This window comes from Bombus vancouverensis, unplaced genomic scaffold, assembly GCF_051014615.1.
Source record: "Bombus vancouverensis nearcticus unplaced genomic scaffold, iyBomVanc1_principal scaffold0039, whole genome shotgun sequence".
In the NCBI taxonomy this organism is placed as follows: Eukaryota; Metazoa; Arthropoda; class Insecta; order Hymenoptera; family Apidae; genus Bombus; species Bombus vancouverensis.
Window position 1 is genome coordinate 640,327 of NW_027468930.1, and position 15,454 is coordinate 655,780.

At 37.9% G+C, this 15,454-nt stretch overlaps 1 protein-coding gene and 1 long non-coding RNA gene across 3 annotated transcripts; both read right to left on the reverse strand.

The window, feature by feature from the left end:
* Nucleotides 1–3,443: 3,443 nt before the first annotated feature.
* LOC143304539 (uncharacterized) lies at nt 3,444–6,480 on the reverse strand. Of its 2 annotated transcripts, XR_013061193.1 has the most exons (5): nt 6,253–6,480; nt 5,515–6,070; nt 4,650–4,732; nt 4,326–4,415; nt 3,446–4,225 (listed from the first exon to the last, which is right to left on the reverse strand). It is a non-coding gene; the product is annotated as an uncharacterized LOC143304539 (long non-coding RNA). The 2 variants fall into 2 exon arrangements; XR_013061192.1 differs by having other exon boundaries at nt 3,444–4,415.
* A 1,874-nt stretch (nt 6,481–8,354) lies between these two features.
* LOC143304531 (uncharacterized) lies at nt 8,355–14,321 on the reverse strand. The gene is made up of 2 exons (XM_076627006.1): nt 14,060–14,321; nt 8,355–10,008 (listed from the first exon to the last, which is right to left on the reverse strand). Exons 1-2 carry the CDS (start codon nt 14,110–14,112, stop codon nt 9,276–9,278), a joined length of 786 nt encoding a protein of 261 aa, XP_076483121.1. The 5' UTR covers nt 14,113–14,321; the 3' UTR covers nt 8,355–9,275.
* Between the last annotated feature and the right edge of the window lie 1,133 nt (nt 14,322–15,454).

Genomic DNA, 15,454 nt, shown 5'->3' on the forward strand with positions numbered 1-15,454 from the left:
CGAACGCAATGCCGACCATAAGATCGAACGAACAACCACTAAATATTGTGGGGGAGTCATCCCACAACCAAACGAGGTCACAGACAGAGAATCCAGAATCTCAAGGCAAAAGGAAAAGAGTGAAGCACAAGCAACCGGCGAAGGAAAATCATCAGGAGTTGAATTCAGATTCGGAAGGCGACCTCTCCGAATTATGTCAATAAAATTTAACGATTCCCCAACGACTCCAACTGCACGAATAGTTTCCCCAGATCTAAAGACTAAGACGAGTTTATTATTAGACTCTGGATCGGAAATCAACATTATCAAGAAACCTGCTATACTCGATTCAGCCATCATCGACGAAAAGGAATCAATCGAAGTGCGAGGAATTACGGCAACGAGCCTGGTTTTCTTAGGGCAGACGGTAATACAGGTTGCGGGCCATCCGGTTGTTTTTCATGTAGTCGATGATTCATTGCTAATCGATCAAGACGGAATCCTAGGATCCGAATTTTTTGCAGGTTGTAAGGCTCGTTTAGATTATGAGGGAAAACATATCAGATGGGGAAATATTTATATTCCCTTCGATACTAAAGAAAAAATAATTATACCGAAGCGAAGTTCAATAACGTGTTCGATTAATATCGCTAATCCAGACATAAAAGAGGGATTTATTCCAGGAATCGAGCCGAACAAGGGAATCTATTTTGGTAATGCAGTTGTGAGGAATCATAAAGGAAAAGGTTACATAAGAGTAATAAATACTACTTCGAGAGATTACGTATTTACAACACCAACGATGGTAATTAAAGAATTTGAAAATCCCCCCCCCGCCTCCGCTTCCTAGGACAGCGTGCAATACAGTTCTAAGATCGGAGGAAAGTAGATACGATAAAATAAATGAGTTACCACGACTCGAACATTTGAAGGAAGAAGAAAAGGAAAATGCTAAAAAATTGATTCGTAATAATCAAGATAGGTTTCATATTCCAGGAGATACATTGGAAGCAACCGAAGTTCTGGAACATAGGATAATTACAACGGATAATATACCCATCAATACTAAACAGTATCGATATCCACCAATACATCGAGAAGAAATAAATCGACAGGTCCAAGAACTACTAGATACGGACGTAGTGGAACCATCAATATCTCCATATAACTCCCCGTTATGGATTGTGCCCAAAAACCCGATTCGCAAGGAAATAAGCGCTGGAGATTAGTCATCGATTATAGAAAATTGAACGATAAAACGATTGGCGATGCCTTCCCACTACCCAACATTACAGAAATATTGGATCAATTAGGAAGTGCAAAATATTTTTCCACGTTTGACTTGGCATCGGGCTTTCACCAGATCCGTATGTCACAGGAAGATGCCCACAAAACTGCATTTTCGACATCATACGGGCATTTTCAATTCAAAAGAATGCCCTTTGGATTAAAAGATGCCCCAGCAACATTTCAACGTTTGATGAATTCAATATTATCTGGTCTGCAAGGAATAGAACTATTCGTCTATCTGGATGACATAGTGATTTATTCCACGTCTCTCCAAGAACACGAAATTAAATTTAATAAATTAATGGAAAGACTGAGGAAAGCTAAATTACGATTACAACCTGATAAGTGCGAATTTTTACGACACGAGGTGAATTATTCAGGACATATAATTAGTGAGGATGGCGTGAAACCTGACCCAAAGAAAGTCGAAGCCGTATCAAAATTTCCACGACCAAAGAGGGCGAAAAATATCAAACAATTTCTGGGACTAGCAGGATATTACAGAAGATTTATACCCCGATTTCCCCAAGGTCGCGAAACCATTGACACAACTATTAAAGAAAGACACTCCCTTTAAATGGACAGAAAATCAAGAAAACGCATTCAATAATTTAAAGACAGCGTTAGTGACGAAACCCATCCTGCAATGTCCAGACTTTTCTAAACCCTTTAACCTTACTACAGACGCATCAGGATATGCAATAAGCGGTGTACTGAGTCAAGGGCCAATCGGAAAGGATTTGCCGATTGCGTATGCCTCAAGGCTATTAAATCCCGCCGAACAAAACTACTCTACCATAGAAAAGGAGTGTCTGGCAATTGTTTACAGCGCAATGCACTTCCGACCGTATCTTTACGGAAGAAAGTTTACCATCGTAACCGATCATAAACCTTTAGTGTGGATGCATTCTATCAAAGATCCTACTTCTAGAATTTGGAAATGGAAATTAAAGTTATCGGACTTCGAATTTGATATTGTATACAAAGAAGGCAGGGCGAACGCAAACACAGACGCATTATCTAGGAACCCTCCGGAAGTTTGTTTACCAATCAGAAAGAGAGAGGAAGTCTCACCGATTCGCTATCCTGTCTCAAAAAGATTCGAAATAGATACGTCAACCGAAGACTCTCCCATATTCGAAGCTAAACCACACGTCTTGCCTCAATCCAGTGATTCTAAAAATCAAGGAAAGGGTTTTACCCGAAAACATTTTACAATAGAAGAAACCCCCATAAAATATTTAGACCAAGCATTAGCAGAAATCGATGTAAGTACAGATAGAGAAATAACCAATCGAGAAAAAGAAGGCACGGATACAACAAGCGAAAAAGAGACCTCCACTGTAATTCCAGAACTAATTCAACAACGAGAAAAGGACACGAGACCTACGATAATTGCGGAACTAAGAATTTCAGAAACCCGAGACTCAATTGCGAGAGTAAATGACCATAAAGTAGTATTTATAGATATACATGGCAATCCGATAGATAAAGGAGCCTTAGAAATGAAGGAAACGGGAAAATTACCTCGTTATGAAGATTTAATGTTAGAAAAAGCAAGATTGAGTTACGATTCTGGAAAATACATTGTATTCCTACCGATAAAGGAAAATAGAAATATTCCAATAACACCAGAAAATTTATTAAACTCGCTAAGATCTCTATTAGATGCAGTAAATGAAAAACAGTTAACTTCGTTCAGCATTAGCAAAGGAAACTTGGAGGAAATACCCTGGCGATATACAATCAGAAAATTAAAGGAAATATTTATGGAAAAAACCTTAACCATCACCATTTGCACTGGGGAAGTAATTACCCCATCTGTGGAAGCGCGGAACAACATAATACGAGAAAAACATGAATCAAGCGTAGCAGGACACAAAGGAATAACAAAAACTTATCAAAGAATACGACAACATTACTATTGGGAAAATATGAAAAAGGAAATTCAAGATTACGTAAGAACATGTAAGGAATGTCAATTGAAGAAACTCACAAGAATAAAAGCAAAGCAACCAATGGTACTTACAGACACACCAGGTAAAGCGTTCGATAAGGTTAGTATGGATATTATAGGTCCATTACCAAAAACCCAAAAGGGAAACGAATATATATTAACTATCCAAGACTTATTAACAAAATACTCAATTGGGATTCCACTAGGAGGAATCTCTTCAGCCGAGATAGCGGACGTTTTTGTAAAGCGATTTATTTGTCGTTTCGGGTCACCGAGAGCTATTCTCACTGATCAAGGAACGAACTTTACATCCTCACTAATGAAGAAAGTAGCAAAGAGATTCCGCATCAAACAATATACCACGACGGCATATCATCCACAAAGTAACGGTTCAATCGAAAGATCTCACCACGTGCTGATAGAATATCTCAAATTATACATTGAAAATTCCAAAAATTGGGACGAATGGGTAGAATTAGCTATGTTTTCCTATAATACCTCTGTACACGAAGGAACGAAATTCTCCCCGCACGAATTAGTTTTTGGACATCTAGCCAGAGAACCTACTGGTGAAGTAATAATCGAAGAGAACATGGAACCAACTTACGCAGAATATCTCGAAGATCTGTTCGATAAAATTAACACCGTACAACGAATGGCAAGAGAAAATTTGATAAAATCCAAACTAAGATCAAAAGAATATTACGACCGACGAATCAACCCCCAAGATTTTAAAATAGGAGATTCGATATATTTACTAAAAGAACCCAGTAAAGGAAAATTCTCCGATCAATATACTGGACCATACAAAGTGCTAGAAATCTTGCAGAACCAAAACGTCAAGATCGAAGTAAAAGGGATTCCGCGAACGGTGCATTTAAACAAGTTAAAACTAGCGCATAATCGAAATAAGCAACGAATAAAGCGATTTCAGTGGGCAACGTAGTGCGGTAGTGTATGTTATAGTGCTGTTCGTCGAATAATACAGATATCGAACACCTAAAAGGAAAAAGGAAAATTATTATACGTGTTTCAATTATTGCTTAAATATAAAACGTGTTAACTCAATGAACAATTAACTAGTGAAAGTGAAAGTTACCTTGTGAACAAGTGATCAACATACAAGAAAGTGTACGTGCAAGTATAGGTTATGGATCGTTGTTCGTGGAACACAATGTATGACAGCTACCTAAAATAAGTGAATAAATTAGTTTCAATTGTCTCGGTGCAAAATACAAGGTTACTAAATGTTATAACTATATTATGGATAAATCAAAAGGAGGTGTAACACTGTTCGTCGAATAATACAGATAGCGAAAACCTAAGAAGAAAAAGGGAAAATTATTATGTGCACTCCAATTATTGTTTGAATATACAACATGTCGATTCAATAAATAATTAAAAGAGGGGAAGTGAAAGTTACCTTGTAAACAAGTAATCATCATACAAGAAGGTCTACATGCAAAATAGGTTATGGCTCCCTGCTTGCGGAACACAATGTACTAGCTGAAAATAAACGAACGAATTAACTTCAATTGCCTCATTTGCAAAGAGCAGCATCGCTAAATGTTATAACGGTGCTGTGGAGGCGTGGCAATGTTCGTCGAATGACACAGATAGCGGAAACTTGGAAAAAGAAAAGAAGTTTATTACGAGTGTTCCAATTACTGTTTGAATGTAAAACGTGTTAGTTCAACGAATAACGAAAACAGTGAAAGTGCAACTTACCTCGTGAACAATCAATCACCATACAAGGAAGTGTACATGCGTGGATTTCGCAGATTAACAAGAAGAAATAAAATAGCTGATAAATATAGAAAGTGGTTAGAAAATAATTAAGATAGATTAATTGAGAGTTAGTAATAAATATAACCGGAGTAAAAGGATATTTTATTGTGTATTAATCTACGTAGTATTGTTATATTATTATATCTAACATGTAGAAATGGATTTTGTACGCATATATGTATATAATTCCAATCCAAGTAGTATTCATAATATTTATTTTCACTGATAACAAGTACGTAAAACCTAAAATAAAACAAATGTTTTAACAATAAAAAAAAAACAAAAAAAAAAAGAAAAAGGGGAAGAAGAAAAAAAAGAAGAAAAAAAAGGAAAGAAAAAAAATATAATATATATAAATATAAAATTTTCTTTTTCTATAAAAAGTTATTCCTATTTCTGATAAACTCGAGAAATGAAAACATTATACCATGATACACTGACGCGAAGATACACCACACAGAAGAAACTAATAGAGAACTCTTTAAGCTTGGCAAACTTACCGCCCGACGAATTTGCATACACCATAACCAAAACCCAGGACACATGGCTTTGATTGTTATTTAATAAGGTTTTGGGTTTATAAAATAACGATTCACTTAAATTCGTTTTCTTCAATATATTTCAGTCTTATAACACGTCTTACCACACAGGAATCTCCAAGTAAATAGATCAACGTGGTCGACTTCTAAGACAAAAGAGCGTCGTTAGAAGTCGTACCAACTTAGCTTGTAGTAAGCAGCGATCATACCAACTTAACATTTCTCAACATTGATCGTAGGAGAAGCGGTCCATATAGTCAAATGCATTCCGGTACAAGTAAAGGTACGACATACAACAAAATGCTACTCGGAACTACCCGTTTGGCAAAGGAATCGCACCACAGGAACTCCGCCCGGACGTGCGCCAAACGTGGCGATATTCAGCACCATCGTCGTTGGCCACGAGCGGAATGTATACCCAAAAGACGATGCACTACAGGACCACGTCATGTTCCCGGCAGAAAATCTGCAGTCTTGAACGCATTGGCCAGAGGAGCAACAGGAAAAACAATCGTCCCTGGAACAGTAAACATCCTGGGAATGATGGACAAAACACATTAACGACAATAGCGAAAAATACCGTATCAAGCTTATGGACTGGTTTTATGGAATTTGGAACTGTCAGTACTCGCAATATTTAAACTAATCAAAACAATAATAGATATAGCCGCACACGGATACCAGTAACGTGAAACTTACGAATGTGGAATCGCCCTATTAGGAGCAATATGCGGCTCAGTCACCCACCCGCTACTATACCTCAAAAGAAGACGAAATATCGATGATCAAACAGCACAACCTCAAGGGATATCGATAACACCGGTAGTCACTCAACTACCAACGACACCTGCGTCCGCCTTGAGCGAACTCAGGGATACCATCAGTCAAATTTCCTTTGGAAATTTGAACTCCAAGGGCGGGGATGTCACGTCCCGCGCTCCGCACGCGCCGTAACAAGAACAAGAACACCATTCTATACACAACACGCGAATAAGGATTTGAATGCACAAACGAACACACGGCACTACGAAACGAAAGGAAGGATTAACAAAACGAGGGCGATTAACGGATCCAACCAATAAACAAAATACATATACACACAATTCTAAATAAACCAGGAAATAAGAATAACTACAAAAGGGGAAAATAATTGAAACGCCAGGAATATATATATATATAAATATATTTCAATCAATCAATTTGGAGAGTTACATATAAGTATAAACATATATGCCGAACATGTAATAACCTAGTAAATATTAGAGACAGTGCTTCCAATACTATGCAATAAATACAATATTATCAATTTATGAAATATAAGTATACATGAAGTCAAAAACTAATAGTTTAACGAATACATAAAACATACAATATTGTATTATTAAAGAAATGAAGGTTACATTGTCAGAAATATATATATGTGTGCGAATTCTATCAAACCGATAATCTAAGATACATACTTAAAACTAGCCTACATTCCGGTAAAGGATAAATAAATAATTGACATGTCATTTCGTATGAATACTACACTGCCAAGAGAAATATGCATATGAATACGTATATATATATATATATATATATATATATATATATATTTATATTATCGAATACTCTATAAAATAAACTACTCAAAACAATAAATAACGCAATCGAAGAATTACAAAACATTAGCCATATTAAAATGACACACATCATAAATATATATATATATATACGTATATTCACACGAACAATACTTTTGTCACTTTAAAGCAATATTAATAAATAAATGTTCTAATTGCGGTAGAATAAGGAAAAACGAGCGGCAGACGGAAAATTACTTCGATATTAAGCAAAATTAAAGACCCGTCACTATAACTTTGCTGATGACATTTATGAGCAGCCATGTTAGATTTACACGCGTCACGGCGACAGGAATATTAAGGATTAATGGAAGTCAGGCGCGAGAAATAAATCATGAAAACACATTGTTAACACTTTTCTTTAATAAATTCTATGCGCAACTACAAATGTAAAAAAAATATATATATAATTAATTAAAAGGGGGGAAATATAAAATTGAAAAAAATAACAAACGTAAAATAGATAACCTAACACTATCACATTCAAATATATATATATATATATATATATATATATATATATATATATCATACATAAAAACAAAAGACATTTAAAAGGAAAAAATAATAATAATAAGGAACCTCTGATGGAGATGCCTCCGCAACGGTAATAAAAATGGTAATTTTTAAAATGGTAAAAACGGTAATAAAATGAACGGTAATAACAATGATCACTATAATAATGAGCGAAGAATAATGAACGTAATAAGAATGTTCACCGGAATAATAATGAGCAATGAACGTAATAAGAATGTTCACCAGAATAATAATGAGCAATGGACGTAATAAGAATGTTCACCGGAATAATAATGAGCCCTGCTCCACGTTGCTTTGCTTATTTATGTCATCCCCCACGGGGTGGTGGTCCGCTGGGGGTACGCTTATGATTGTTTTTGCGATTTTGATGTTTTTCCCTTTCTTGTTGTTCCCCTAGGTTTCGGTGATCGACGTTCGAACAATGTTTGCGGAGGCATTTCCATCAGAGGTTCCTTATTATTATTATTTTTTTCCTTTTAAATGTCTTTTGTTTTTATGTATGATATATATATATATATTTTTTTTTAAATGTGATATCTATTTTATGTTTGTTAAATATATGTATTTTTAATTTTATATTTCCCCCTTTTTAATTAATTAATTATATATATATATATATATATATATTTATGTTGTGTGTCATTTTAATATGGCTAATGTTTTGTAATTCTTCGATTGCGTTATTTATTGTTTTGGGTAGTTTATTTTATAGAGTATTCGATAATATAAAACATACGCGCACACATACATATATATATATATATATATATATATATATATATATATATATATATATACGTATTCATATGCATATTTCTCCTGGCAGTGTAGTATTCATACGAAATGAAATGTCAACTATTTATTTATCCTTTACCGGAATGTAGGCTAGTTTTAAGTATGTATCTTAGATTATCGATTTGAATCAATAATGTAGAATGCGCATACATTAATAGTAGTTTAGTTTAGAATATAATTTATATATTTATATGTAGACATGCATGTTCCGTAATATAGTTCTTATTTTATAATTCTTTACCGGAATGTAGGCTAGTTTTAAGTATGTATCTTAGATTATCTGTTTGATAGAATTCGCACACATATATATATTTCTGACAATGTAACCTTCATTTCTTTAATAATACAATATTGTATGTTTTATGTATTCGTTAAACTATTAGTTTTTGACTTCATGTATACTTATATTTCATAAATTGATAATATTGTATTTATTGCATAGTATTGGAAGCACTGTCTCTAATATTTACTAGGTTATTACATGTTCGGCATATATGTTTATACTTATATGTAACTCTCCAAATTGATTGATTGAAATATATTTATATATATATATATTCCTGGCGTTTCAATTATTTTCCCCTTTTGTAGTTATTCTTATTTCCTGGTTTATTTAGAATTGTGTGTATATGTATTTTGTTTATTGGTTGGATCCGTTAATCGCCCTCGTTTTGTTAATCCTTCCTTTCGTTTCGTAGTGCCGTGTGTTCGTTTGTGCATTCAAATCCTTATTCGCGTGTTTTGTATAGAATGGTTTTCTTGTTCTTGTTACGGCGCGTGCGGAGCGCGGGACGTGACATCCCCGCCCTTGGAGTTCAAATTTCCAAAGGAAATTTGACTGATGGTATCTCTGAGTTCGCTCAAGGCGGACGTAGATGTCGTTGGTAGTTGAGTGACTACCGGTGTTATCGATATCCCTTGAGGTTGTGCTGTTTGATCATCGATATTTCGTCTTCTTTTGAGGTATAGTAGCGGGTGGGTGACTGAGCCGCATATTGCTCCTAATAGGGCGATTCCGCATTCGTAAGTTTCACGTAACTGGTATCCGTGTGCGGCTATATATATTATTGTCTTGATTAGTTTAAATATTGCGAGTATTCCAAATATTGCTGCACTGACAGTTCCAAATTCCATAAAACCAGTCCATAAGCTTGATACGGTATTTTTCGCTATTGTCGTTAATGTGTTTTGTCCATCATTCCCAGGATGTTTACTGTTCCAGGGACGATTGTTTTTCCTGTTGCTCCTCTGGCCAATGCGTTCAAGACTGCAGATTTTCTGCCGGGAACATGACGTGGTCCCGTAGTGCATCGAGGTCTTTTGGGTATACATTTCGCTCGTGGCCAACGACGATGGACGAATATCGCCACGTTTGGCGCACGTCCGGGCGGAGTTCCTGTGGTGCGATTCCTTTGCCAAACGGGTTGTTCCGGGTAGCATTTTGTTGTATGTCGTACCTTTACTTGTACCGGAATGCATTTGACTATATGGACCGCTTCTCCTGCGATCAAAGCCATGTGTCCTGGGTTTTGGTTATGGTGTATGCAAATTCGTCGGGCGGTAAGTTTGCCAAGCTTAAAGCGTTCTCTATTAGTTTCTTCTGTGTGGTGTATCTTTGTGTCAGTGTATCATGGTATAATGTTTTCATTTCTCGAGTTTATCAGAAATAGGAATAACCTTTTATAGAAAAAGAAAATTTTATATTTATATATATTTGTTAAGGAAATTCGAGGATATGGGAATACAAATTATTGCCTACATTTCCCACACAACAGTTATACATCTATATTACTCTCTGAAGAACGTCTTGCACGCACGCTGGTCGCCAACCGACTATCCTAGATTCTTCTAACATCTGGCAACAGTCTTTTGTCTCCACTAAGACCTTGACGCCCTCTGGCCCTTACACACACACTCTCATGTACAGTGTAAATGTATCACTTCCCTAACAATGTTATATTTTTTTTCTTTCCCTTTTTCTTCTTCCCCTTTTTCTTTTTTTTTTTGTTTTTTTTTTTTATTGTTAAAACCTTTGTTTTATTTTAGGTTTTACGTACTTGTTATCAGTGAAAATAAATATTATGAATACTACTTGGATTGTAATTATATACATATATGCGTACGTATTGGTAAGTAGTATAAATGAGATTTGTTTTATTGTTATAAATATATAAGTATATATCATCAATAGGAATAAATATCACAAATGTACCTTGTTTTCGAGTATATATACATATATGCGCGTGCAATGGTGTAGGGCTGGACAATCGTATCCTAAGGGATCGACGGGCGGTGAAGAGCTAACCGGTCAACGAGATTTAGGAAATGTACAGAGAGCTGAGCGTGATTGTAACGAAGATGAAAATTTTGAGAAAATGAATACGAAGGAGTTGAAGGAGCGCCTCGCTAGTTTGGGTTTAAAAACGACGGGAAGAAAAGTAGAATTACGCGCACGGCTACAAGCGGCCATGGATGGTAATGACATATCGTCGGAGGAAGAAAGCGACGACGAAAGTGAGTATGAAGATGACAAAAAAAACGCAAGAGGATACAAGAGAGGTACGCGAAGGGTGTATTCAGGTGATGAATATTGTCGAAGGGCATGTGTTGGTTCGACACTGAGTTTTAGAGACGTCGAAGATGCATTAGAGTCGTTTAGTGGCAACAAAGGTGAAAATGTCGAACGATGGTTCGAGTCGTTCGAGGAAGTCGCTGATACGTGCATGTGGTCGGATGGGCAGAAGGCAGTCTACGCGAGGAAGCTGCTGAAGGGATCAGCGAAAATATTTGCGAGCTTCGAGTGTCATGCCAGGACTTGGCATGAGTTGAAGAGGGGGCTAGTGAAAGAATTTTCGAGGAAAGTCAACAGTAGGCAAGTACATCAGAAACTTGAAGAAACAAAAAAGGAGAGTGATGAAGCATGTTTGGCTTACATGTACCGCATGCTCGAAATAGCCAACCATGTGGACATAGAGGAGGAAGCAAAGGTGGAATACATAGTGGATGGAATAATAGACGACGAGAACAATAAGGCTATATTGTACGGCGCTACGTCAATCAAAGAGTTGAGGAAGAGGTTAGTGATGTACGAAGAGCAGAAGAGTCGCAGAGTAAAGTCGATTGTGAAGCCGGCTAAAACCCAGAAGAACGGGAAGCCCAGTCAATCTGTAGATGCAATGAAGAAAAGAAGATGCTTCATTTGCGGTAGTGAGGATCATCTAAGTGTTAAGTGTCCGGAGAGGGGAGAAGGTGTTAGGTGTTCCGAGTGCAGCGGATTTGGACATATTGCAGCGAGGTGTACGGCACGACCGAAAGAGACTTGCGTAGTGTCAAGATCCGAAAAGGGGAAGTATGTGAAGGAAGTGGCGATAGATGATTGTAGGTTTGTGGCACTAGTGGATACGGGTAGTGATCTCACGTTCATTCGATCAGACGAGTATGCGAGGTTAGGGTCACCACCGCTAGGTAAATGCACGCTTAAGTTCGACGGTGTTGGTTCCGCTGGCAATGAGACCTGGGGTGAATTCACCAAGGTAATGACGGTTGATGGGTGTAAACTGCCAATCACTTTGCACGTTGTTTCAAACAAAATATTGACGAAGCACGGCCTGTTGTTAGGCACTGATTTTCTGGATCAGGTAGAGCTACGGGTTAAACGAGGCGAAGTGACTTTCTTACGGCTTGACGAACAGACTAACAAAGACGTGCCGGATGTGTTTAGAGTTAACGTGGTAGAACAGACCGACGAAACAGACCTAACACACGTACGGGAACCGCATTATCGTGAAGCGATTCGCGATATCGTTAGGGGGTATAGGCCGGAGAAAAAGCGGGACGTTGGGATAACGGCAAAAATCGTTTTAAAGAGTGACAAACCTGTGGTTCGAAGGCCGCAAAGATTGGCGCCTTCGGAGAAAAAAGAGGTGGACGAGTTGATGGAATTATGGACAAATGAAGGCACAACAAAACCGTCAAACTCAGAATATGCAAGTCCCATAGTTGCAGTTAGAAAGAAAGATGGTTCTATCAGAGTCTGTGTTGATTTTCGCGAGCTTAATGAACTTATTGAGTGTCCACATTTCCCATTGCCTTTAATTGATGATATTTTAGATGCATTGCAAGGTACTCTGTTTTTCACAACGTTGGATTTAAAGAATGGTTTTTTCACGTGTGTTTAGACAAAGACAGCCGAAAATATACATCTTTCGTTACGCCATCGGGCCAATATGAATTTTTGAAGTTGCCGTTTGGTTTAAAGATTTCACCCATTGTGTTTCAGAAGTATATTTCGATGATCTTTAAGGAACGTAGTAGGTAAAGGTATTGTTATCGTGTATATGGATGACATTATTATTCTTGCAAAGAATTTAGAGGAGGCGTGGGGACGTTTGCAAATGGTCACAGAGTTAGCTGAGCAGTATGGGCTAATTATAAACTGGGGAAAATGTCGTTTTCTGCCGCAGGAAATTGAATATTTGGGGTATATAGTCTCAAAAGATACCATAAGGCCGTCTACACATAAAACTAGGGCAGTAGCAAACTTTCCCAAGCCAACATCTGTTAAAAAGGTTCAGAGTTTTTTGGGACTTACGGGGTACTTTCGAAAATTTATTAGGGGATACGCGAAGATTGCTAAGCCTTTGACGGATTTGTTGAAAAAGGAGGTAAAATTTCAGTTCGGCGATCGAGAAGTAGAGGCCTTTGGAATCTTGAAAACAGCGCTTGTCAACGAACCAGTGTTAAAGTTGTATAGAATGGGCGCGGAGACTGAGTTGCATACAGACGCGTCCGCAGAGGGTTACGGAGCAATTTTAATGCAACTAGATCTGGACGATGGAAAATTCCATCCGGTCTACTTTGCCAGCGGAAAAACAACTCCCGCCGAGGCAAAGTACACCAGTTACGAACTGGAAGTACTAGCAATTGTAAAAGCGTTGAACAAGTTTAGAATATATCTGTTAGGTATGCCGTTTACTATCGTCACGGATTGCCAAGCGTTTGCTATGACAATGAAAAAGAAAGATTTGTGTGTGCGTGTAGCCAGATGGGCCTTGTTACTAGACGAGTTTAAGTATCAGGTGTGTCATAGGCCAGGTAAAAGCATGCAGCATGTGGATGCTCTGAGTAGAAACCCCCTGCCGAGCACTATGTATGTAACGGAAAGTGAAGACGGGCTGATTGCACGGTTGAGAAGTGCACAGAACAAGGACGTTGAAGTCCGTAGGATTTTAGACGCCGCAACGTGCAATCAGGTCGATAGGTATGTAATAAGGAACAATATTTTGTATAAAGAGTGTAAGGATGATGTGTTAATAGTAGTACCGAAGGCTATGCAGGTTCAGGTAGTCAGGCAGGCGCACGAGCGTGGGCATTTTGGGGTCACCAAAACAGAAGCTATAGTCAAGAAGGACTTTTGGTTTAAGGGGCTACGTGAAAAGGTCGAGCATGTGGTATCTAACTGTCTCGATTGTATCCTAGCCGAACGAAAATTGGGCAAGCAAGAGGGATATCTAAATCCGTTAGACAAAGGTGACACACCGTTAGACACTTACCATATTGACCATGTGGGCCCTATGACAGCTACAAAGAAAAGATACGCACACATCTTTGTAGTAGTGGATGCGTTCACGAAGTTTACGTGGCTTTATCCTACTAGATCTACTGATACCGCGGATGTTATCGATCGACTGAAGAAGCAAGCGGCTGTTTTTGGGAACCCACGACGAATTATCTCTGATCGGGGAACAGCGTTCACATCCAACGCGTTCCAAGAGTATTGCGAAGAAGAAAATATAAAGCATTTATTAGTCACGACGGGGGCGCCGAGGGGGAACGGGCAGGTAGAGAGGGTAAACAGGACACTCATACCTTTACTAACTAAACTGACTGCCCCTAAACCCGATGATTGGTATAAACATGTCGACCAAGTACAGAAATACCTGAATTTTACATTAAACAGGAGCACGGGAAAAACTCCTTTCCAGCTACTTGTCGGGGTCGAGATGCAAACTAAAGAAGACCCACAGATCCGAAAATTGGTTGAAGAAGAATGGGTGGTGGAATTCGAAGAGCAACGTCGTGAACTGCGTGAGGACGCGAAAAAGAAAATTGCTGCTACTCAAGAGGAAAATCGGAGGCACTACAACAAAAGAAGAAAAGGTGCGAAACAGTACCTAAGTGGAGAGTTGGTGGCCATAAAGAGAACGCAGTTTGACCCAGGATTAAAACTGGGAGAAAGATTTTTGGGTCCGTACCGGATAGTGCGAGCAATGTGGAATGATCGCTACATTGTGGAGAAGGTAGGAGAGCATGAGGGGCCAAAACGGTCATCAACTACTGCTGATTTTATGAAACCTTGGGTCATAAACGCCGAAAGTGACGCATCTGATGACAGCGAGATAGGAGGCAACATCTGAGGGCAGATGTTATTGCAGGATGGCCGAGTGTAGTATCGTGAGTGTGAGGCCTGGGAGTTGGCGGGTGAACCGCGTGGAATGTCGCGAGAGCCGAGGCGTTTGTTTTTGATCGCGTAGTTTTGGAAAGAGGAGACCTACGTGATCTTGGCCACGTGATCTTCTGTACGTTTGGTGTGAATAGTTCAGGTTGAACAACAATCGTCTTTTTCTGTCCGATTAACATCTGTATCATCCATTCCTTGTAAATATATTATATCACAATATTACATATATATATTATTTATTTTTTTTTTATATATATAATTTTCGTTTGGATCTGTTCCTTTGTACGAATACTGTATCCCTGTATATAATATAACATATATAATATGTTATAATTATGTTAGTTGTTATTTATTATATATATTTTCCTTAACTCTCTCCCCCTTTTTCTTGTGTTTTTTTTTTTTTTTTTTTTTTATTAGTACCTAACATTGCTATTATGATGCTGTTATTGTATTGCATAGGCTGTTATTTGTATGTGCGCGCGAC